Source organism: Megalopta genalis, chromosome 5, assembly GCF_051020955.1.
Source record: "Megalopta genalis isolate 19385.01 chromosome 5, iyMegGena1_principal, whole genome shotgun sequence".
NCBI classification, from domain to species: domain Eukaryota; kingdom Metazoa; phylum Arthropoda; class Insecta; order Hymenoptera; family Halictidae; genus Megalopta; species Megalopta genalis.
In genome coordinates, this window is record NC_135017.1 from 1,645,247 (window position 1) to 1,668,633 (window position 23,387).

Sequence of the window (23,387 nt, forward strand, 5' to 3'; positions counted from 1 at the left end):
TTTGAGGTTTACACTTTTTCCTAAATATGTTTCAACTTCGTTAGTAAGTTTAGGGGCACTAATTATCTTTTATCATGCACACTCAGTTTCTCGTTTGGAGCTTTTTCTTGGCATATTATTTATTCTATCTTCATTTTGATATCATTTCACGATATATTGAACAGTACTAACATTGCGATAACTTTTACCATTTTGAAAATTTCTTACAACAATTAATTGCTATTTTATTGTAGTTTGCTTCATCTCTATCTGAATTTCAATTTTCAACTTTACAACACAACCCAATGAGCTAAGCACTATATACTTCCATATGTTTTATAATTTTCATTTATTTTCAGGGCTTCCCTGTGAAAAATAATAGGGATATTAGTAATATACGATTTTAGCTGTGAGATGATCTAATCCATATGATCCCTAAACTTTTTTATGAGACAAAACATTTTCTGATATGTGGTGCACAATTTTGGCTTTGAATCACTGTATCGAATTAGTCTCTGTTATACATATTTAATAAGATTCTGTTGTGTCTTATTGTTAGATCATTTATCAGAATCAATTTTTTCAATTTCAGTGCTTCTTATAACTTTTTATTTAATATATTAGTTTAATTTAATTTAATTTTAATTATTGACAATTACTCTGACATCATCAATAATGCTCCATCAAATTTAACAGTTGTCGTAATAAATGATTTCTGATATGATTAATTTATTCATCATTAAACTTGATGCTTTTTTTAAATTGCCATAATTTGTTATTTTCATTATTCCATATTACATTTTTCCAAATTAAAATAACTTAGCCAGATATTTTTTCATAAAAGCAAATATTTTTTTCTTCACATTTGTTTTATTAATATGTGACCTATATTTACTCTTGCAACATTTTAATTCAACTTCATGCAATCTTTGTTTTATTACTTTTCTTGAAAAACTTAATCTTATTGTCTTCTAACATATTTGCCAATGATCGTTAGATTTTGTTAATAGTAACTAATATAGCATTCACATCTATGAATTCTCCCATTTTCAAAAATATTATGTAGTAAATGTCTTTTATTTCTTATACTTCATTTTTGTGTTTTGACAAACAGTTGACATATTCAGATTTGCATATACGAAAATACAAATATTAATATCACTTGTTTACTAAATTTATGCCGTATACAAATGTGTTGTAAATAAAACTGAAGTATATAATAGTAACTTAATTCGACAAAACTTCTTTCATACCTAGTTGCTCCTACTTCCTGTTTTCTACATTTTATCTTAACTAGTAGATTTTCTGTTTGAAATTATCTACGAGGTTCTTTAAATGTCACACAAATGTGATTTTTGATCACATAATAGAAAAACTGATCATGAATTTATTTATACGTATAGAAAACACATAATAGAAATAGTTGAACAAAGGATATATTAAGTTGTAAAAGAATATTGATGAATAACCTTGACATATATGTTGGGATTTATGTTATTCTATGCACATATATTTTGATTTATGTTTATTTTATCCAATATTTTTAAATAATGGAGTTATAAGAGATTACAGATATGTTTGTGTAAATTAAAGTTGTTCATACACATTTTGGACAAAAATCTTACACTTATGAATCTTAATTTCATTTTATCACTGCAACTTCATTCTATTTCAATATTAGTTTACAGAACGCTTGCATTACTAGGTTAATTTCAAATAAGATTCTTATTTTGTTTGAATTAAACAGGGGGGAGAGAGTGATATTATATAACACTAAAACAATATATGAAATGGAAAAGAGAGTACATTATAAAACAGTTTAGATTATACAATACATCTGAATGTACAAATTATTTTCACGCCTAATTGTGGATAATTATGAATGCAGAAACAATCACTGCCGTAACTGTTGTGGTGCTGCTTTTTCGAGGATATTCAGTCATGGACAAAAAGCATAGTATTTGTTATAGTAATTGTTATACAAATACTAATGATGAGATTTACATTTTAATGTAGTAACAGTTGTATAATAATAGTTGTTTCCACTGAAACAAAATGTATTGCTACTTAAAAATTTGCTTTTTCTCAGAAATTCTTTAGAAATTACATTCATTTGTCTTTTATTCAGTAATTTATTTTATGAGAACACAATGAAAAGTATAAATTATCTCACAAAATACAAGAAATGTCTGCTGCATAGTAAATTTGTTTAACAGCAAAATTGGTTGATATACATTGCCACATAAAAATGTGGAGATACAATTTAGTTAGATTTTACACATTTTTTATTTTAGTCGTTGCTCTAATAATGTAATGTATTGAATGATTTCTTATGAAAGTGTCTTTATTATATTTATACAGTAAATTTTCTTGAATAGTCCCTCAACTTGTACATATTAACTTATTCTCTCGTTCAGCACTTCATATAATAGTGTGGATTGATTAAAATGTCCAGAATTTTAGGTTTATAATATATGTATAATCTGATAATATTATGCAGTCAGTCTCTCCATATATCTCAATTATGTTTCCATGATATTATTGATATATTGTTAAGTATGTACTGAGATATGTAAAAAACTTCAAATGGTAGATCTAGGTTAGGTAGATATATTAGTTAGAAGTATGTACGTAGATCGCCGTCAAGTTTTAAATATTAAAAGTTTAAAACATTAAATTAAGTGTTTATTCACAAAAAATTGGAGATAGAGTGATAGAAACATTTACCTATGTATACACGAAGTGCTCAAGAAAATTTTTGCGTTAATTTAACACAATAATAGTTGCATGAAATATTCAATGTATCATTTTGAGTTTTGTTTTGTTTATGTTTAATTTTATAATTGTTCTTTTCAATAGATTGTTTAAAATAAATTTTGCTCTAATAACGAATATCTGTATATTGTAATATATTTAAAAATGTTTGTAATACATAAATACATTCGTAGCTAACATTTCGTGCTGTATTTGTCTTACTTACAATTAAAATCTTTATGTAGAAAAATAAAGATATGGAGTCTACAATTATTAGTTATACATATAAATGTTAATTAAATTCTGTGCTTTCATTTGGTTTATTTATAACTGCACATATAAATAAAACATAATTGTGTATGTGGGCGTGTAACTACATATGTACAGTACTGGACAAAAATATAGCATATTTGATCATAATAATTTTTTGAGCATCAATTTCTTTAGTATTTTCTGTATTATTCCACGAAATGTACGTAAGGTAGATGACCCAATTACCGTACCTTTAAGTCTGTGATGACTATCTTCAGACCCGCCAACAGATGGCTCCTTTTCCCGCAAGTAATCGATCCGCCTCAATTTGTATATACAGGGTGTTCTACAATTATTTTAACAGCCGAAAATGAGGGGTAGCTGAGGTCATTTGAATTAACTTTTTCCTTTGTGGAAATGCAATCCGCGGCTTTGTTTACGAGTTATTAACGAAAAACACTGACCAATGAGAGGTGAAGGCGCGAACCATAATGTGGTCGATCGATCGAGCGCCACATGCTCCTACCACTGAGTGTGACAGCTGAAGGGAGATTCTGTGCCGCGTTCGAATCAATGAACAAGTTACGGAGGATGAATTTCTGATATTTTTTTTTACCACGTGACAGTGATAATTTTAAGAAAAACGGTGTTCATCCTTATTTCAGAATGCCTGAAGAATATTTACTAATTTTTCGGACCCGATATAATGAGTAATTTAACCGTGACGGCCGTTTTAATTTTCTGGTATGCATGACACCTCGTGTATACTATATGAAATTTTTAAGCAAGGTGTACAGTGAATATTAATAAAGTACGTAAATGATATTTTAATTTAAATAATTCCGCGTCCAAACACAAGTCAACGAACTATTCGCAAAACTAATTTAATAAATAATAATCGCGTTAAAGGATGTAAGGGATATGTTTGTTAGAGAAATATGAAGAATATTATCAATAAGAAATTCACCCATTTAGTTGTAAATTCACTTCATGCACGGAAATGTGTGCAGGAAGATAGTGCATTGACCTCGTACAATGTATGATGAACTGCACAGCTGATCTGTATCCGACGGCGACGAACAGAAGGATGTCTCCAGGCAGGCTATTCCAACGGTCACTTTTACTACATTATCACTAAACACTGATAACTTATCAATAATATCTGCGGACAAACTTTGCTGCGTTAATATGCATGGACCTGAAAACAGCCGATTTTTGAATACGACACGTTCAAAGTTTGCTCCGTTAAAAACACGTATCGCGTTGACATATTTCGTAATGTTCTCCTGAACCCTTTACAGCACCCTTGAAGTAAACACGTTGATCGCGCCGTACAAGAATAATTAAGAAAATTCTCTCGCAATGTCCTTTTCATATTAATGCTTGGAACGAACTGCTGAAGATTGGCACGATGGCCAACAATGTTCGCGTTCGATGGGAAACAGTTGAAACTCGCTCGTAGGAAAACGAAACATTGTCGTCCATCCTGCTAATCTTCTGCGGTTCGTACGCAGTACGTGTTGTTAACGATACGAACTTTGAACACGCAGCATTAAAAAATTGTCTCTTTTCAGGGCCATGCATATTAACCCAGGAAAGTTCGTCAGCAGATATTATTGATATATGTTTAGTGATAATGCAGTGAAAGTGAACGTTGGAATAGCCTGCCTGGAGATTGTTCGTTACCGTCGGATACAGATCAGCTTTACAGTACATCATACATCGTACGAGGTCAATGCACTACCTTCCTGCACACATTTCCGTGCATGAAGTGGATTTACAACTAAATGGGTGAGTTTTTTATTGATAATATTCTTCATATTTCTCTAACAAACAAGTCTCTTACGTCCTTTAACACGATTATTATTTATTAAATTAGCGTTACGAATCGTTCGTTGGATTGTGTTCGGACGCGGAATTATTTAAATTAAAATATCATTTACGTACTTTGTTAATCTTCACTGTACACCTTGCTTAAAAATTTCATACGGTACACATGATGTGTCATGCACACCAGAAAATTAAAACGGCTCTCACGGTTAAACTACATATTATTTCGGGTCCGAAAAATTAGTAAATATTCTTCAGACATTCTGAAATAAGGATGAATAGCGTTTTTCTTAAAATTATCACTGTAACGTAGTAAAATAAAATTTGGAAGTTCACGCTCCGTGACTTGTTTATTGATTCGAACGCAGCACGGAGCCCCCCCCCCCCCATCTTCTATCACCCTTCTATCGCTCCACGGCCGAAGCACTCGCCTCTCATTGGTCAGTGTTTTTCGTTAATAACTCGTAAACGAAGCCGCGGATTACATTTTCGCAAAGGAAAAGGTTACTTCAAATGACCTTAGCTATCCCTCATTTTCGGCTGTTAAAATAATTGTGGAACACCCTGTATACAGACTTCGTCCGTCCTATCGACATCCCAACATCTAAGGCAAGGGCCCGCTAGTACAGCCTTACTGATAAGTTCTCTAGCGGGTTCCGGACGAAACGTTTCCCTTTCCCTTCTTCTTAACTCAGTCACCTTTAGCCACCACCAAAAATAAATTTTTGCTTTGCCGAAATTCTCATTAAATACTAGAATTTTTATTTAATGCACTAAAAATATATTTCGACTTCTCAGACATTTTTTAGTTTAAACATATTTTCTTTGCATGATACAAATTAGTAATTTAATAATGTTTTTAATGAAATAAAAAAAGGTGTTTTTGTCCATAATCCTGTGCTCTTCCAGGAGCTTCGTGGCTCGTATTTTCGTGTCTTGTCTTCGTGTTCTTGTTTTCGTACGTGGTTTAACTTATTTTTGTTCGGTACTGTACGTAGTAGTGTTGGGTCGCGAGATCTTCAGTAAGTTGTACCTCAGTCTATCGTGACTTACACACGCCGAATTAACTTTGTGCGAGTATTTGTTATCGGAACAACATAATATCGTATATTATGTGCAAATAACTTGCTTGACTATCTAAACGTCGACAACTATGTCATCAGGACTAGCAAATTGTGAATTTTCGTGTTTTGGTCAGTGTCGCGTTTTTATATGAGAAATGTACATCAGGAGGACTCGTACTTGTCTAATTAGACAACTTCTCTTTGGACAGTGTCTCTTTTTGGCGAAGTGATCACTGCCCACTACAAATTTCACGAGGGTATAAGACGGCCCACTACGGATGGGCCCAAGATGGTTAGAAAATAACCGCTAGATGGGGTTTTACTTGGTAGAAAGGCCCGTTAGGGTGACTTGCGAACGGACGTAACTAGGTGTTTTGCTGATAATCTGGCTCTCTATGGTTTTTATTTTATTACACGAGGGCCAATTGCGTGTAAGATGTCGGGGACTTTAAAATAAATTTCAAATTTTAAATAAGTAAAGGTATTATCATCGTTCTGATATGGACAGATAAGCGCAATATATGTTTGTGCTGCCTGAGGTATGCTGATAATCACAAAAGCTATTCATTTCACTTCTTGTTGCAATGAGTAGGGTAGACAGTTGTTATGGCTATCAATGAATCTCACCTGGGAACATCGGTATCGAAAATTCGATAAAATCTACAACTTTGTACAAATGTAGTTTAAGTCATCCTAAAAATGAAATAATTTTCCTAAGTATGTTCTAAAACGGTTCTTGGGGTGAAAACAGCCCCTCAAAAATGTTACGAATTTCCTTATTATCGTCAGTATATTCAAAATGGTGTAAGATATTAAAAAATGATTATATACAAAGTATGTTGTGCTCTATAATGTGGCTGTAATTGAAACAGAAAATTTGTTTCCATAACTTACCCCCATTCCCCTTGATTTTTTGAAATTTTATTTTTTGGATATACTTGGTTTAATAGCCTGTCAAGAGCTCTTTACAATAATGTAAATAGCTCTTATCGTGACATTTTTTTTAAATATCAAAATTGACTGTTTGTTTGAAAAATTCGTGCAAATCTATTTTATATTTTTTATTGTACAAATGGTCAATTAATAGTCCACTCAGAGAAGTTATCTGCAGCAGTTAACTTCTCGACGTAGATTATTATTTGAAAGTTTCTGCAATTAACTTTTCTACGATGTTTATTATTTGGCCCAAGATGCAATTATAATTTACAGGTTATTAATAATAGATAGAAATAAAACAAAGAATATAGATGTTAAATATGTTTAATAACAAATCCTGTTTATAATGAATAACGATAAGTTATTCTGTGTAATTGTGACAATAACAATACTTTTGAAAAAAATGTTGTAGGCCAAAAATGTTTTGCACCACGCACGTCGGAATGTGTATACCTTTTTAAAATAACAGTAATCAACCGAATTGTCAAAGTTTTCTGGACGGTCTCCTATGTAGCTGCTTTTATACCAAATATATGTATTTGAATACAATTCTAAATCCTGCAGACGAAAACTGATTGTGCGTTGACGATTATAGTTTTATTATATTATTCTGCTCGTGAAAATTTATTTCATGATCATGTGATACGATGGAATCAGAAAAGCTGTGTGCAAAGGTTTTCCATATTCTAATACATTTAACGATTGTATTAAATCTGTTGTGTTTTTAGATACATGTAGAATTTCTGCTTGTACTCCTGCGGTATAAGCAATTTTGTGGACTATGATGTGTCCAGAAATTTATCGGTAATATAATCTTTTGTCCAATGTTCGGTAAACATACTTTTTTAAACAATTTTAAGATTAGCTCAGTTTTTCGCGGGAAAAACGTCGAAAACATCACTTTTTACGTTTCTTGGCTACGACGCAGCCAATTAAAAAATCTGAAAAAATCATGAACAATAATTATAATAATATATCGTTGCTGTAAAAACTTCAACATTGTCACTCTAGCACTTTCATGTGAAATCTGCATTTCACTACTTTTTTTGATGTTTTTGATTTTTTACGAACAGGATTTTCAGTTTAAAAATTTGAAGAAAATTGCGGACTCTATGTTTTGGCGCCTAGGATGTCTCAGATTTTCCTCAGAATTTTTAAATATCATTAACTAGGGAAAACAGGCAAAAAACTGATTTTTCGATTTTATCCCATAATTACCCTCCCAATCAAGGTATAGGGAGGTTATTCCAGGCCAGTCTCTCGATCATTTTTTTCCCTCGATGTCGGGGATTTTATTTAAAGTGTAATATGATGTAGTCTATGTGATATTAGGGTGGATTTAAGTCATCATTTTGCTATTGTAACGTATGGAGAATTTCCGACGTATTTTTCTTACTCCTTTCTAGGAACGTATACACTAATGTCTCCCTAATTGACACTCAGATTATGCACGAAAATGGACAATTTGGAAATAGGAGATACGATTATTCGAGCCTTGCAGCTCGTTTTTATAGTTGTTGACAATTCATAATTATAAAAACGAACAGCAAGGCTCGAATAATCATATCTCTTCTTCCCAAATTGTCCAATTTTGTGCACAATCTAAGCATCAATTAGGGAGACTTTACTGTATTGTGAGTCAAATATCCTCGAAGGGATACGATGACGAATTTTCTGGGATCAGGGCACATATGGACATCTCCTCTACTGTTTTTCAAGAAAATTTGGGTATATAAAGGGCCCAAACGCGACTAAAATTTGGCTTATTTTCAAGTCAGTTACTGACAAAGGAACTTTAGCGAGATAGAATCTGACTTTCTTTCGAGCATTTTAACCGAGTACGTACATCATTTCAAGGTTATAAGGTCCCGCCTACCCAGTACGACAAACTATGAGTGCGATCAAGAATCCGCGATACACTTAACAACATACAATTGTATTAAACTGAAAGCTTGTAATAGACTATCTTTTACGAGTCTATTAAGTTACCATATTCAATTATCTCATTTCTTTGTAAAAGTTACGAGGTAACCAAACTCTAAATCTCTACCCTACCATACCTAGTGATGTCCCTATGATGAAATAGACATCGGCTAGTTCACGAAACATTTATCTCTATAGTGGCGCCCCGGTGATGAGATAAACATTGGCTAGTCCATACAATTCCCTTATCAAAATTCCAAAAGCGCATCAAACCTTCGGCCACGCAATGCTGCCTGGTCCATGGCTTGTAACACTATACTGGTGGATAGATTGATAAGACACCTTAAGATTGTTAGATAAAGACATATATTTGTTACATATACGCGGAAAAAGTTTACACAATAAAATAAAGTAATAGTTTTGACGTAATATATGAAGAAATTAAATGAATCGTTGGATCCTTTTGTTATTTATACAAAAGGTGTGAAATTTTGCGTGGATAATATAAGGTACTTTGAATATGAAATAATAAAAGCATTCAAATAAAATAAAATTATATAGTATGTTTAAGTTTTAGCAATGTGTGGACTGTCCGTTACAATGTATCATTTCGATTATTCTTCTTGGTAAACTTCTATACAGATCCTTTATATACTTTTGATCCAAGCTTTTTCGAGCTTCTAAAATTGCAAATTTTAATTCGGATACTGCATTATACACTTTTCCACCTTCATATAATGTTCGATTGAGACTTATCCATTAAGATTTTCTGAAATATATATTTTGTCTCAGCAATTCTGTGAGCGTAAGTCTCTATCTGTTCCTTGAATAATTTTAAGTAGATAGCGCTATTCACACAGCTTTGAATAAATTTTATAACAGTCCTCACATTACCATAACTTAAACTATATAACTTTAATTCATTTGAATGCTTTTGTTATTTCATATTCAAAATGCCTTATCATTTTTCCACACAAAATTACATTTTTTTTGTATAAATATTAAATGGATCGAACGATTTTTGTTGTGTATTCATTTTTCACGTATACGTCCACGATTTTTGCCCATTTTTGTGAAAATGGGCGGAACGTAGGAATTTTGATCTCGGAAACTATTGCTCGTATTGAGATGCATTTTTTTCCATTGTACTCGGAAAGGATCATTCTTTCTAACTAAATTTTGATGTGATTAAAGAATTGTTTCTACAACGTTGAGGATTATAAACAAATTCTTATCTTGGACTTTTCTGTACAAAAATATATGTTCTGTAGAATGGAAGTACCGAAGGTAGCGAATGTGTCCTCGTCGCAGGTGAATGGACGGAGCGACGCGCTCTGTTACGACGGTCGAAGAACTGAACCGCTATCAACCCATATTACTGCAATGAAGTCTAAAAATATAATTAGCAAGGCTTACAGCCACCAGGATAGTGTTATTTATATCCGTAGAAGAAATTTACTAACCTACTCTTGGCCTGATTTCTTTTTTTACAATAATCCTGCAGGCATTACGCGGCGGACATGCGGCCTTGCACAAGGCATCACCGACACATGGATACTATATCTGTTGTCCACTAAAACAAATCTAGTCCTCATCACATTAGCGATTTTGGTTTTATTGCTGAATAGCATTTTTTGCAACGGCACATGGTAAAAGACTATATGTCGGAATTGGAGGAACCGTCGAAAGAATTGCAATAGGCACAAGCTTACAACGATCATTAAAAAATCAAATTCTTACACCTGGAGCTTTATTTGCATGCCAAAGCATGCTCTACAAACATTTCTTTCGATTACGTAAATCAGGACGACCAGCAAAATTATACTGCTAGCTCACAAGCTCGCTTTGCAGCAGCATTAACTATCAGTGGTTTTAGAAGCTTCCATAGTTCGACGTAATATCATAATTTCCACCACTTCCATACTCGTAACCCTTAACCTCAACATTTAAACTAACCCCATCCTTGTCATCCTTCTGGTTTCGTTCTTATCAATCTTCTCGCCCTACCCGATGGAATAAGTCCACCGCCTTCCTGTGGTTTCCATTGAACAATGATACTTTTTCACAGGTACTAAATGAACGAACATGTTAGTAATGACGTTAGCCTTGCTAATCATGATTTTAGACTTCATTCTAGTAATATGGGTTAATAGTATTGGGTTGGGATGAAAGTAATTTCGGTTTGCACCAATAGATAGCGTTGTTTGTATTGTCATTCTTTTGTTAAGGTTACAATTTTTTTGTCTTCAGCTTTGGTAGTTGACATGTTTAGGTTACTATAGGAACAAATTCCGTGTAGTTTTGTTTACAACTGATAGTTTCCTGTCAATTTTAATCATGGAGTGCAAAAATGAACATGAACTTTAATTTCATAAAGGCAAGAAAGCGGCCGAGGCTCACAAAGAGAAGTTGTGGTGTCCATTACTTAACAAAACGCACGTGTCAGAATTGGTTCAAAAAATTTCATTCTGAAGATTTTTCACTTAAAGATGACCAACGTTCTGGTCTTCCTTCTAAAGTTGATGATGACAAAATCAAGGCCATAATTGAATTGAATCATCATATAACTGTACGAGAGATTGCAAAAAGGTTAAATGCATCACACATAACAATTGAATATCACATAAGATGTTTTGGTCTTGTTAAGAAGCTCGATGTTTGGATTCCACATGAATTGGAAAAAATTCACTTAATACTACGAATCAATATTTGCGATACGCATTTTAAATGTAATCCAATCGACCCTTTTTTGAGATGAAATATTACTGGTGATGAAAAATGGATCATTTATAATAACATTAATCGAAAATGGTCATGGTCCAAGCACGATGAACAACCAGTACAAACCATATCGAAAGCTGAATTGTATCAGAAAAAGATCATGCTGTCAATTTGCCAGAATTGGCAAATCGCAAAGGAATTGTGTTCCATCACGACAATGCGAGGTCTCACACATCTTGAGCAACACGTGCAAAAATATTGGAGCTTGGTTGGGAAGTGATGTTACATCCTCCATATAGCCCTGACCTTGCACCATCGGATTATCATTTATTTCGAAGTTTATAAAACTTATCAAATGGTAAAAATTTCAATGATAACGATAGCCACAAATTGCACTTGAGTGGGTTTTCTACTGATAAGAACCAGAAGTTTTATGAGCGTGGAATCATGAAGTTATCAGAAAGATGGCAAAAGGTCATCGAGCAGAGTGGAAAATATTTGACTGAGTAAAGTTCATTTCTTGTATAGAAAAAATTGAATTTTATTTCACATTGAAATACCGAAATTACTTTCCTGCCGACTCAATATTTTGGTTTTCCGATTGTCATAGCGGCGTATCGCTAACTTTGGCACTTCACTGTGACATTAACATGCATCGTATCATCCTTCGGAACACATATTTTTGTAGAGAAAAGTTTAAGGAATACTAGAGTATTTTCCTCGATTTTTTAAAAACGCAACCTCAAACTCGTATTTAAACAATAAGAATTTGTTTATAATTATCAACGTTGTGGAATCAACGTTTTAATCAGATCAAAATTTATTTAGAAAGGATGAACTTTTCCAAGTTCAACGAAAAGGTGCACTTCGATACGATCAATAGTTTTCAAGATAAAAATTTGTAAAAAAAAAATTTGTAAAAAATGAGCAAAAATCGTAAATTTCAGAGAATTGTATTTTTTAAATAATTTCTAAACTAACAAACCAATGACTTAAATCCACCATAATATCACATGGACTATATCATATTTCAGTTTGAATAAAATCCAGACACTCAGAGAAAAAAGTGATCGATTTGGCGTGGAATAATCCAGGGGTAAAATTTTACACAGTATGTTTTTTCTTGGTGCCCTATTCAATGGTGCATCGACGCACGATATGGCTGTCAGTGGACAAAAATTAAAGGAAGTCATCGCTTCATATCTATTTAAAACTATGTGTATTGATGTGTTAAAATGTCTAAATAATCATATTTAGCAACAGAATGTTAAAAGAATTGAGCAGCAGATTAATTTCAAATGAGTTTTCCGAGTGAATATTAGGAAGATCAAATAGTACGTTAATTCACAACGCAACATAGTGGCCAAGTAATCTTTGTAGAAGGTAATGGCCAGGCGTTACATAATTGTAATTACTCTATAACCCGAAATGACCCGAAGTGAAATAATTAAATTCAATTTATTTGTCTACAGTTCAGATTAGGTTTCAAAAAAAAATCGGCTTAAAATATATTCTGGGGTTCTTATTCCGTCATACTCGTCAGATAGCAACATTTTAATATTATAAAAACTTCTTTTGAAAAAAGTTACGATCTTCCGAATTATTTAACAAAATATTTAGCTAAAACCGGTCTCAAATCCAAATATGCGAAACGATCGCTACGAATTTTCAGGCACTAACACAAAACTAATGAAAAAATCTTTCGGACATAAGTTACTCAGTATTTAGTTATCAGTAAATTGTGCTAATAAAAGTCTGCATAATAGTTTTTATTCGATAAAAAATAAAGGTGTCAGGAATTTTTTAAATGCAAATCGATGCATCTTTGTATTTTTTTTGGCAAATTATTAAAGCATGTTGCTCGCGCGAAAATTCATTAGCTTAGAAGTTATGATTTTTGTTTCGAACGCTTATATAAACGCCACACAGTGCGACGATGTATTAAGGTCTATTTATACAGTCTGTCTCCAGGCCGATACTAATCCGAGAATTACATCTTCTGTACATAAAGTTCTTTATCCGTATATAAACACGAGATTGCTGCCATTGTTCCTGCCGAGCCCCTGCTTCTCATCTCATATCATCTGATTAGTATAAATTCTATATTATAGAATACAGTATAGAAAAAGAGCTCAGAGTGTAACAACAAACAACTTTCCGTTTTCGAAAAAATTAATCGTTCATAATTCAAAATTTTTATGAATACTTTCGAATGTCAAAAGATTAAATTAAGCACATAATTACGAATGAAAATGTCATAAAAGATAAATATCACAAACAGAATATTCATATTAATTTTAATACAATTACCAAAAGTGAACACCTTGATGACAATAATAACAGCATGAAGGTCAGGAAAGAACTGAACCAAGAAGGTCTGATGTCGGTCTTTATAAATGTAGATTTTAATTCGACTCAAGGGCATTTTCGACCCTCTTACCCGGTTATACCCTTTAATATTCTTTCGATCTACAGTGAGGAAAATATTACTTTCCAGTTTAAAAAAGGAAGGTGATCTTCTAATTTCGAAAATTACATTGTGCACTTCAATCACGTTACATTGCGTGCGGTCGATTATCGAAGTTTTCTTATCTGACAATACTATGATTGTATTGGTCATGCACAATCTTCACATTTTCTTAAACTAATGTAAACATTTTTGCATATAATAATAATATTATTTACTCTTTTTTTGTGGCGGGTACATCGACGAAATGAAAATTTAATCCTGTTTTTGTTATTATTGCTAAAATATTAATTATATTATTAGCAATTTATATTTTCTAATATAGTACAAAGTAAACGCAAAAATTATAATAATATTCATTAATGATTCTACAACTTTTTATATATATAAAGATAATTATCTTAATTAAGGAAGTGATATACAGATATTAGTTAAAAATCTTATTAAGTAAAAACATAGAAAAATCATTGGCTGTTGTGTTAGGATTTTTGGATCAACTTACAATGTGTGAATCGTAATTAAATAAAAGTATATTTGTAACGAAGATGTTCATCAAAATATAGTTTAATTTTATTATATATAGAATTATATTCTTTCCACTTTTTTGAGAAAAAGGTCAATTACTGTATAGGAGTCAATAATTGTATACGTTATTTAACACAGTTACTTTTGAGATACACTTAAATTTCCTTCCGAAATAGCATATTTGATGAATACGAACCCCAGATAAGAAAATAAAATTTATAAATAAAAAGAACCCTCGAATTTTGAATGGAAACAAAGAACTTTACCTGCCACGTGCCGAAGCCCAGCAGAGGCATGCACTGTCCGTTCGGAAGCAAGATAGTATTCGACTCCATTGGTACCGTTCAGTGGGAACACCGTCGCTCGACTGAAACTGGTTGAGCCGCCGGACACGGACTTCACCTTATGCTACATGCCTTGCGACTTACGATACGAATGTACTTTCACTCTGATCACTTCACTTCCAGCCTTGAGGAATTCGATAATTAGGACACTTCCTTGAAGCGTTTAGTCTTCCGTGTCTTTCAAGGTTTAGTATTTAAAAACAAGTAGACTTTAAACTTTGCTTATATTTCCGTTATCTGTGAAGAAAACAGTTTCATGCACAAGATTTATTTATGCAGTGGTCGAAATAATGATAGATTTATCTTAGTAGGTTCTCGTTAATTCTTCCACTTAAATCGATTTTTTTCAAAAACCGTAGGTAAATTTGGCAATTAGGTATGAAATCAGCGTGTAAAAATCTACGGGAAATGATGTGTAACATGTCATTAAATAATCCAATTGTTCGTGGTATTGGATAAAGTCGATGTTTTTGCTATGAGAAAAAAAAAACTACTTGTTGGGTTTACCGCAAGTGTAGATTAAGTAATTTTTAACTTTATTACATTTATTACACCATATCTTTTTAATGTTTTAAAAATATTATTTTTAGTACTTTTTTTAAAAATATTTACGTTAAAATATTTAAGTCTTCATCCTAGAAACCAACTCTTTTTTAAGATATCGTTTTACGTTTTCAATATATTTTGCCGACTTGTCAATATTTTTCAAAAATTAAACAAAATATTTTTAAAACATTAAAAAGATATTTTTAAAGTAATGCGAATAAACCATGTGATATGAAATTGGAAAAATGAAGTGTGATATAGGAAAAGACTCTGTCTACAACAGGATTCGAATCCCAGCGTAGTATATTTCCGTAATCGACCAGCTTACTCACTCCGCCAATCGACGATCTTGAAACATGTACGAACATTTAGGTATATATCGCAATGTGCACATCACAATTTTTTCTTTCTCTTAAATCACATTTTCTAGGTTAAAAAATTGCTTGTTTCAATGTAATAACGTTCTAAATTACTTAATCTATACTTGTAATAAACCCAACAAGTAATAACTTTCTTTCCCACAGCAAAAACGTCGACAAATTCGGTTTTCATTTTTTTTTTTGACAATGACCCAACCGAATGAAAAATCTGAGAAAAATTTAGTGCACTGCTTGTGATAGTACTTTATTAGAGAATTAATATAAAAAAAGATCCTATTTTTGTTTTCGAGAAATCTTCAATTTTTCGATTTCTTTTTTGGTTTTCCATATGTGATAACCATAACTTACAACCGAAAAATCTGAAAAAATTCTATAATATGCCGCTTGATGCCTAAAATAAGCCACATGTTTTAAAAAATTTTAAAAAGCCACCGAAGGGGGGAAATGCATGGAAAAGCGCGCAATCTAATTTACCCTGTAACTACCCTCACGGACAAGTTACAGCATAGAAATTTTGCACAGATGAGTTTTTCTTTATGAGTTATCGAACGGTATTATACTCATTAAAAACCACTAAGGGAAATTTTAACCATCTTAGTCGGCTAGGCCCTTTCTGTGTGTAGACATTAGCGGCGTTCAACTGACAGTTGGCCCGTATCACCGCGCGTGGCCATATATCGGCAATTTTATTATTTTCACTAATAAATGACTTCCGTATGGTTCTCAGAGTTTATTTAACATGGTATTTTTTAAAAATGATCGTTACATAATGCTACATCGCAAATATCGCATTTAAAAAGTGTTTCTTTCCGAATTAACATACAGTGGCGGACATATACTTACGTACAGTTAATAAAATTAAATATTATTGATTATGCATTTATACATAAAGCAAGTATACAAAATTCAATTATACTTTTTTCAAGTTTACGATATACATAAGAAAATGACAAAATGGTCTTTTTTTAATTTACTACAATTAAAATGTTTCTTGCATTTTTATGCGTAGATCTCAAATTTTCTGCGGACACATATTTAAGTACATACAGAAATTTCTGTATTTTCACAGGTTTCTTTGGGTGAAGATTGTAGCACATTAATATTTCGTATATAGACCTTTATTTTTAATAACAGCAGCACATCTTCGCGGCATGGATTCGATAAGTTTTGCACATCTAGTATTGTAGTAAAAATTACTCTGGACCATTGCTGAATAGTCCAATTTAAATGTTCCCTTGCGAATACGATTCGAGCTCGATAATATTTTTCTAATATAAGCGTTTTTTTTTCTGGCAACGCGTCCATATAGTTCAAACTCATTCAGTTTTCGCTGGACAGTTCTGACAGCTATTTTTTCCTGGAGATTAGGTAATATTTCACTGTGAATAGCAATAGCAGTTTTGAATCTGTCAGATTTGCATAATCGATGTATCTTACGGTCGGTTCTTTGATCAGTTTTTCTAGGTCTCACTTTACGGGGAACGTTGTCGGTGTTCCATGACGTTTAATATGTTGTATACAGTGACTAGCATTAATATTCGGACACGATATTGTTAGAAGAATTATTGCTCCTTTTTATTGTTTATGATAGTATTATTGAATCAATTGTTTTCTCATATAATAAAGCACTTCTTAAAGTAAGTAAAAACATATATTTTGTTTATTTATTGCACATGTTCTTTTGTATAATAAGCGATAAACAAGACTGTGACAAAATTTAACGTCGCAAAAATATTCGGACAGTGAATGAGTTACATTAATTTTATATAAAACGAAAAACTTTTTAATCATGTTATCATAATATTAATATGTTGTCGGTTGACCCTTTTGTTTTACTACTTCATGTAATCGCTTGGGCATGTTACAGACGATTTTATTTAAATAATCCGGCGAAATCCGTTTCCATTCGTCTAATAAACGTTTTATCTCTGTTGTTGTCTTTGTAGGTGTTGTATGAATTTTGCAGTCCGATTGATCCTATAAATTATCAATTGGATTTAAATCAGGCGACTGAGGTGAAGGCTGCAGTACTTTTGGACAATTGTATAATAAATATTCCTATACAATTCTGGCCTTGTGTTTAGGATCATTGTCCTGATAAAATTTAAAACTGTACGTACATCTATATTTATAGCACTTGTAATTAAATTTTTTTTAAATGTCCAAATACTTAATTTTTTCCATAATACCATCGAAATGTTTAATTCTGTATTTACTTTACGCCACACTATTTTTTGTCTGTCGGATCCGTAAAGATTAAATTTGCTTTCATCTGAAAATATTACATCATTCCACCACCAGTTGTCTTTGTAAAAATATTCTTTTGCAAATTTAAGACCGACAGTGAAACACGGTGGTAGGAGTGTAATAGTGTGGGGTTATAGTTATAGTGGGGTCTCGTTTGTAGGTGTAGGTGAACTAGTTCGTCCGTTTGGACAAAATCTAAGTTATGCATAGTTGTTAATAAAACAACATCTTTCTTATTTTGCCACTTTATGACCGCCATATCGTAGAAAATACAACAGCTTCTCCCTTTTCTAATTCGAGTAATTTTAGTTCCCGAGGCATTTCTTTCCTATTCAATCTCGCTGTTCCTTGCACGTTTGTTTGCGTATTATATAATTCCTCATGTAAAGTCGGTTAACTGTAGTAATTATCAATAAATAAACAATATTTTTTGTGTAATAGTCTAATCTTTTTTAATAAATTTATAACAACATTTCTGCTAGCAGATCTAGCATTAGTTTTATCTTTTCCTACGTATATTTTAAAATTGTGTATGTATCTCGTTTTAGAATCACATAGTTTACAACACTTAATACCAAATCTCGCTCATTTAGTTCTAATAAATTGAGTATAAAATGTATATGGCTTCTACATTGCATCACTACATATACATCTATAATTCATCAATCGATATCTTTTTATTTGGTGCATACATTCGAAAGAAATTTATTTCTTATTATTAATATCTAACTTCTTGAATTCTTATTAATGAGCCATTGGAGAAAAATGTAAAAATGTAGCGTTAAAGATAAATCAGTTACGGGGTATAACATCTTTAAAATATGGTGTTTCTATGCTTTTATTTTTGGTCCAATAACCTTAGGAATTAAACTCATTAAAATATCGGAAACAATAAATATTTTTAGTTCATCGTCTGCAACTGGTATAAATTATTTTTAGAAATTATTTTTCTAACTACATAGTTCTTCATTAAAAGAATTTTTTTAAAATTTTTCGGTTGCATGATTTGTTTGTCCTCCCCAAGAATCAATTAATAGAAGAAATTTGTCATTATTTACATAAGGCTGTAGCACTGATTTTAAATATGTTCTATATAACTCTCGCGTTAGTTTTCTTAATTGGGAACATGTGACAATAACATTTTTATATATTTTTGTTAACTCGTCTATTTTTTCCTGCACATGTGGTTCGATTTTCTCCTTGGGTTCCTGACGTTGTTAATGTGTATTGTGCGGTGTATAAATAGGTAGTTTTGTTGATACTTTCTCTATTAACAACATCAGCTTTTTCTCCTTTCGTTGTTAGGGTTCCATCGAAGGTAGATTGATATTCGTACCCTATTTGATCCGTATTATTTATGTAGTTGATATCAACTTATGATGTAATGAATTTGATTATTTTTCCAAAGTTTTTGGCGGCTTTTAATATTTTACTAAATGTTCGGTTTTTTTGAATGAAACATATTTTGTGATTTTTCTTTGTCGAATGCGATGTTTACTTTTAAAATGTAAAACCCACCGAGGAGAATTTGAATCTATTAGTATAAAATTATTTATTATATTTAGTATATTATTTATTATATTATTAATATGAAATTATTAGATTGATATTAGGAGGCTTCTTCTAACGCCCACTGCTGGACTTGGCGAGTAGTAACTTGTTGAAAGTTTTCACTGGTTTCTTTAAATCGATCACAGATCCACAATTGCATGGTATTTGTCGTATTTTGTTCCCCCTTCCTCATTCAAAAAATATGCTTCGTTTAACCCGTAGTGTCTTTATATTCCATGACGGATACTGACGTGTTAGAACCACCACTTTAATTTTATTATCTTATGGAATATTATCCAAACGATATCTTTTTCTTCGGGTTCATACCATTCGTCCTCGAAGGAATTCTCATGCATGACATATTGATATATATTCTCCTTATCTGATAATGAATCGTTATTAGCAATGAGATTTTCCTCTGTAATAACGTGATTATGTCAAGGTTATATCGTTCATTATGTCGACGATCTTTTCAAATATGTTATCACCCATTGCCATGTCTGCATCAGAAATCACAGTAGATGTTTCACTGGCAATTAAATTATTATTACGAAGGCGTTCTTCCGAATACGCTAAAGCATCCTTTAACTGCTGCTTTTTATTTGCATAATCAATCATTGTGATCATTTGCACAATCGCTTTCGACGAAGATATTAACTAATGAAGATTGTAATGAAGAGGCTGATGAATTCATTCTGACTTTTTACTATGGTTCTGGATGAAAGCTGACTGATCGAAGAATACATTTCGATGGCCACGAATTTCCTTGGATGAAAATCCGGAGGATGATTTTTCAAATGATAATAATAACTTTTGCCCAGATTTGGTCAGAAGGTTTATCAGAGTGTAACTAATACTTACAGCAACTCGCATTAATATTCGGACACGATATTATTAGAAAAATTATTGCTCCCTTTTATTGTTTATGATAGTATTATTGAATCAATTGTTTTCTCATATAATAAAGCACTTCTTATAGTAGTTAGAAACATAAATTTTGTTTATTTATTGTGTAATTTTGTGTAATAATCAATAAACAAATTGGGGACAAAATTTAACGTCGCAAAAATATATTCGGACAGTGAATGAATTACATTAATTTTATATAAAATGAAAGTATTTTTAATCATGTTATCATAATATTAATATTTTGTCGGTTGACCCTTTTGTTTCATTACTTCATGTAATCGCTTCGGCATTTTACAGATGATTTTATTTAAATACTCCGGCGAAATCCATTTCCATTCGTCTAACAAATATTATTTTATCACTGTTGTTGTCCATGTAAGTGTTGTACGAATTTTACGGTCCAATTGATCCCATAAATTTTCAATCGGATTTAAATCCGGTGATTGGGGAGGATGCAGTACTTTTGGACAATTGTATAATAAATATTCCTATACAATTCTGGCCTTGAGTTTAGGATTATTGTCCTGATAAAGCTTAAAATTATACGTATACCCATATTTATAGCATTTGTAATTAAATTTTTTTTTTTAAATGTCCAAATACTTCATTTTGTCCATAATACCATCGATAAAAACTAGTTCACCTTCACCTACAGACGACATATAACCCCACACTATTACACTCCTACCACCGTGTTACACTGTCGGTCTTAAATTTGAAATGTTTAATTCTGTATTTACTTTACGCCACACCATTTTCTGACTGTCAATCTTTTCTTGCGATTTGCATCATTCACATACAGCTTTCTACGAGGAACTTTTTCGTTGTAATCATAAGTTTTTAATACCCGTCGCACCCCTCGCCTGGCCGGCCACCATTCCACACTACTCTTGCTTATATTTAATAATTTGGCTATATCTCTCTTTGATTTTCCCTTTTCTTTGTGATAAATAACCAATTGTCGGATTTCAAAAGATGTATTTCTTCCTTTTCGTCCCACTTTCACAAGTAAAGCGTCTGATATCATAAATAATTTCTGTGGTACCGAGTTCTCACAACGAATTTTTATTTGTTTATAAGATTTGTTTATAAACAATGTGTATTAGCGGCGTCGTCAATGTAGTACAGTATTTTATTCTGGCATCTAAGATGTTGTGTCCGAATATTTTTGCGACGTTAAATTTTGTCACAATCTTGTTTATCGCTTATTATACAAAAGAACATGTGCAATAAGTAAACAAAATTTATGTTTGTACTTACTTTAAGAAGTGCTTTATTATTTGTGTTGATTTGTGGCGGCTACCTCCAGACCCGCCAACAGATGACTCCTCTTCCTGCAAGTAACCGATCCGCCTCAATTTGTATATATGCAGACTTCGTCCTTCCTACTGATATCCCAACGTCTAAGGCACGGGCCCGCACGGGCTCTCCTTTAATACTTAACACACACACACATTACCACCGCCAAAGATTCAGTAATATTATCATAAACAATAAAAAGGAGCAATAATTCTTCTAATAATATCGTGTCCGAATATTAATGCGAGTCACTGTACATGAGCAAGAGGTTTAATCAAAACTGGTTTAAGAAAGTGTAGAAAATAAATTATTTTATCAAAAGATGTTATTCACAATTTATTTAAGATTATATGTTTTTATGGGCGAAAGAAGAATACAAAATACAAAATAGATTGAAAAAAAACTATTAATTACAGACAGGTTTCAAATCCCGAATCGCAGCCTGTAGGAACCTTCGGATGTTGCCGCTAAGTCACAATGGTACTCGGTAATGACTTGAAATAAATCTGTAGTTAAGGTAGTAATAAAGCTCTAATCATAAAATAAAAAACTGAGTAGTTAAATAACCTTATAATGCTATATTTTCTTGAACCGGATGACTAAATCTACAAACGTGCAAAGTTTCAGCTAAATCCTAAACAACCCCGATTGGTTAACCCACGCGTTGGGTCTTTCTAATCAGAGCTGTTCATTTTTCCGTTTCACTGCCTATTCCTTATACCCTTAGTGTGCTTGTTTTCCGAACGGTTAGGTGATCGCAGAAGATGAAGTTTGTCGTGATAACGCCGTGAGGCATTTCTTTTGGCCACCCGCACCACATCCACTTGGCAAAAGACCGACAAGTTTGTTTCAAGTACTCTTCAAATAATTGCTTAATTTACGGCGTTCTCTGTTTGATATTGAGAACACTCGAAAATGGCTTTACTCAAAAATAGCTAAGTCGAACGAGAGTCATAAATTACGTTGACCGTTTGCACGAAAGAAAAACTCTACGCTACACATTGTATGCATATTTTAAGAAAAGCTGTAAAGTTTGATGGTGATGTGATAACGTTTAAATAAGCAAAAGTTGTATAAAAGTTTAGAAACAGTCAAATTGACCGGTAGTTAACCCCACTTGTTGAATGTTATCCCTAAAATTTTGATTGCAGTAACTTGCTTCAGTTCTGAATTTCCCAATGTTAGCTTGATGTTAGGTGATATGTGTTGTTTAGAGAAAACTATATATTTTGTTTTTGTTTCAGAGAAATGGAAGCCATTTTTATTTGACCAGCTTTGTAAATTTTTTAGTATGCTTTGTAGCGTGCTTTGAGTGGTTTTTGAATATTTCTCTTTGTATAAAATAGTTAAGACATCTGCAAATAAGTAGGCTTTAGCTGGTGAATCTATTATGGAAAGAATGGCATTTATAGATATTAAGAATAATGTAACACTTATCGCGGAGCCTTGGGAGACTCCATTTTGTAAAATCATGGACTCAGAAAAACAGTTGTTCACTATCACTTTAACGGATCTGACTTCTAGAAAATTTTTAATAAATGATAAGATACTTTCATAGAAGTCTAATTTCTTCAAGATATTTAGGGTTTTTTTCTCTACAGATCATATCATATGTTTTTTCGATATCCATGGATATAAGTACACTGTAGTGTTTGTTAAT

General features: G+C 32.2%; 2 protein-coding genes and 2 long non-coding RNA genes across 12 annotated transcripts in view; 1 reads left to right on the top strand and 3 right to left on the bottom strand.

The window, feature by feature from the left end:
- The window catches only part of LOC117226642 (aldo-keto reductase family 1 member A1), a 29,302-nt gene extending 14,430 nt beyond the window's left edge, over nucleotides 1-14,872 (bottom strand). The window contains exon 1 of one of the 3 annotated variants that reach the window (XM_033481217.2): nucleotides 14,718-14,872. In XM_033481217.2, the coding sequence (XP_033337108.2) occupies nucleotides 14,718-14,786 (69 nt within the window). In that variant the 5' untranslated portion in view covers nucleotides 14,787-14,872. Of the gene's footprint in view, nucleotides 1-13,769; nucleotides 13,821-14,717 lie in introns of those variants that run through there. The other 2 variants (XM_033481219.2, XM_033481218.2) reach the window with 2 other exon arrangements.
- The window catches only part of Arv1 (ACAT-related protein required for viability 1), a 100,527-nt gene that overhangs the window by 5,201 nt on the left and 71,939 nt on the right, over nucleotides 1-23,387 (top strand). Inside the window, exon 2 of one of the 7 annotated variants that reach the window (XM_076522405.1) lies at nucleotides 17,668-17,833. The exons of the other annotated variants lie outside the window; for them this stretch is intronic. The gene's annotated coding sequence lies outside the window, so the exon portion shown is untranslated. The remainder of the gene's footprint in view (nucleotides 1-17,667; nucleotides 17,834-23,387) is intronic. 7 annotated transcript variants of the gene reach the window in all.
- LOC143259541 (uncharacterized) lies at nucleotides 830-5,641 on the bottom strand. The gene is made up of 2 exons (XR_013033544.1): nucleotides 2,707-5,641; nucleotides 830-2,574 (listed from the first exon to the last, which is right to left on the bottom strand). It is a non-coding gene; the product is annotated as an uncharacterized LOC143259541 (long non-coding RNA).
- LOC117226645 (uncharacterized) lies at nucleotides 9,082-12,300 on the bottom strand. Its single transcript, XR_004491844.2, has 2 exons — nucleotides 10,202-12,300; nucleotides 9,082-10,128 (listed from the first exon to the last, which is right to left on the bottom strand). It is a non-coding gene; the product is annotated as an uncharacterized LOC117226645 (long non-coding RNA).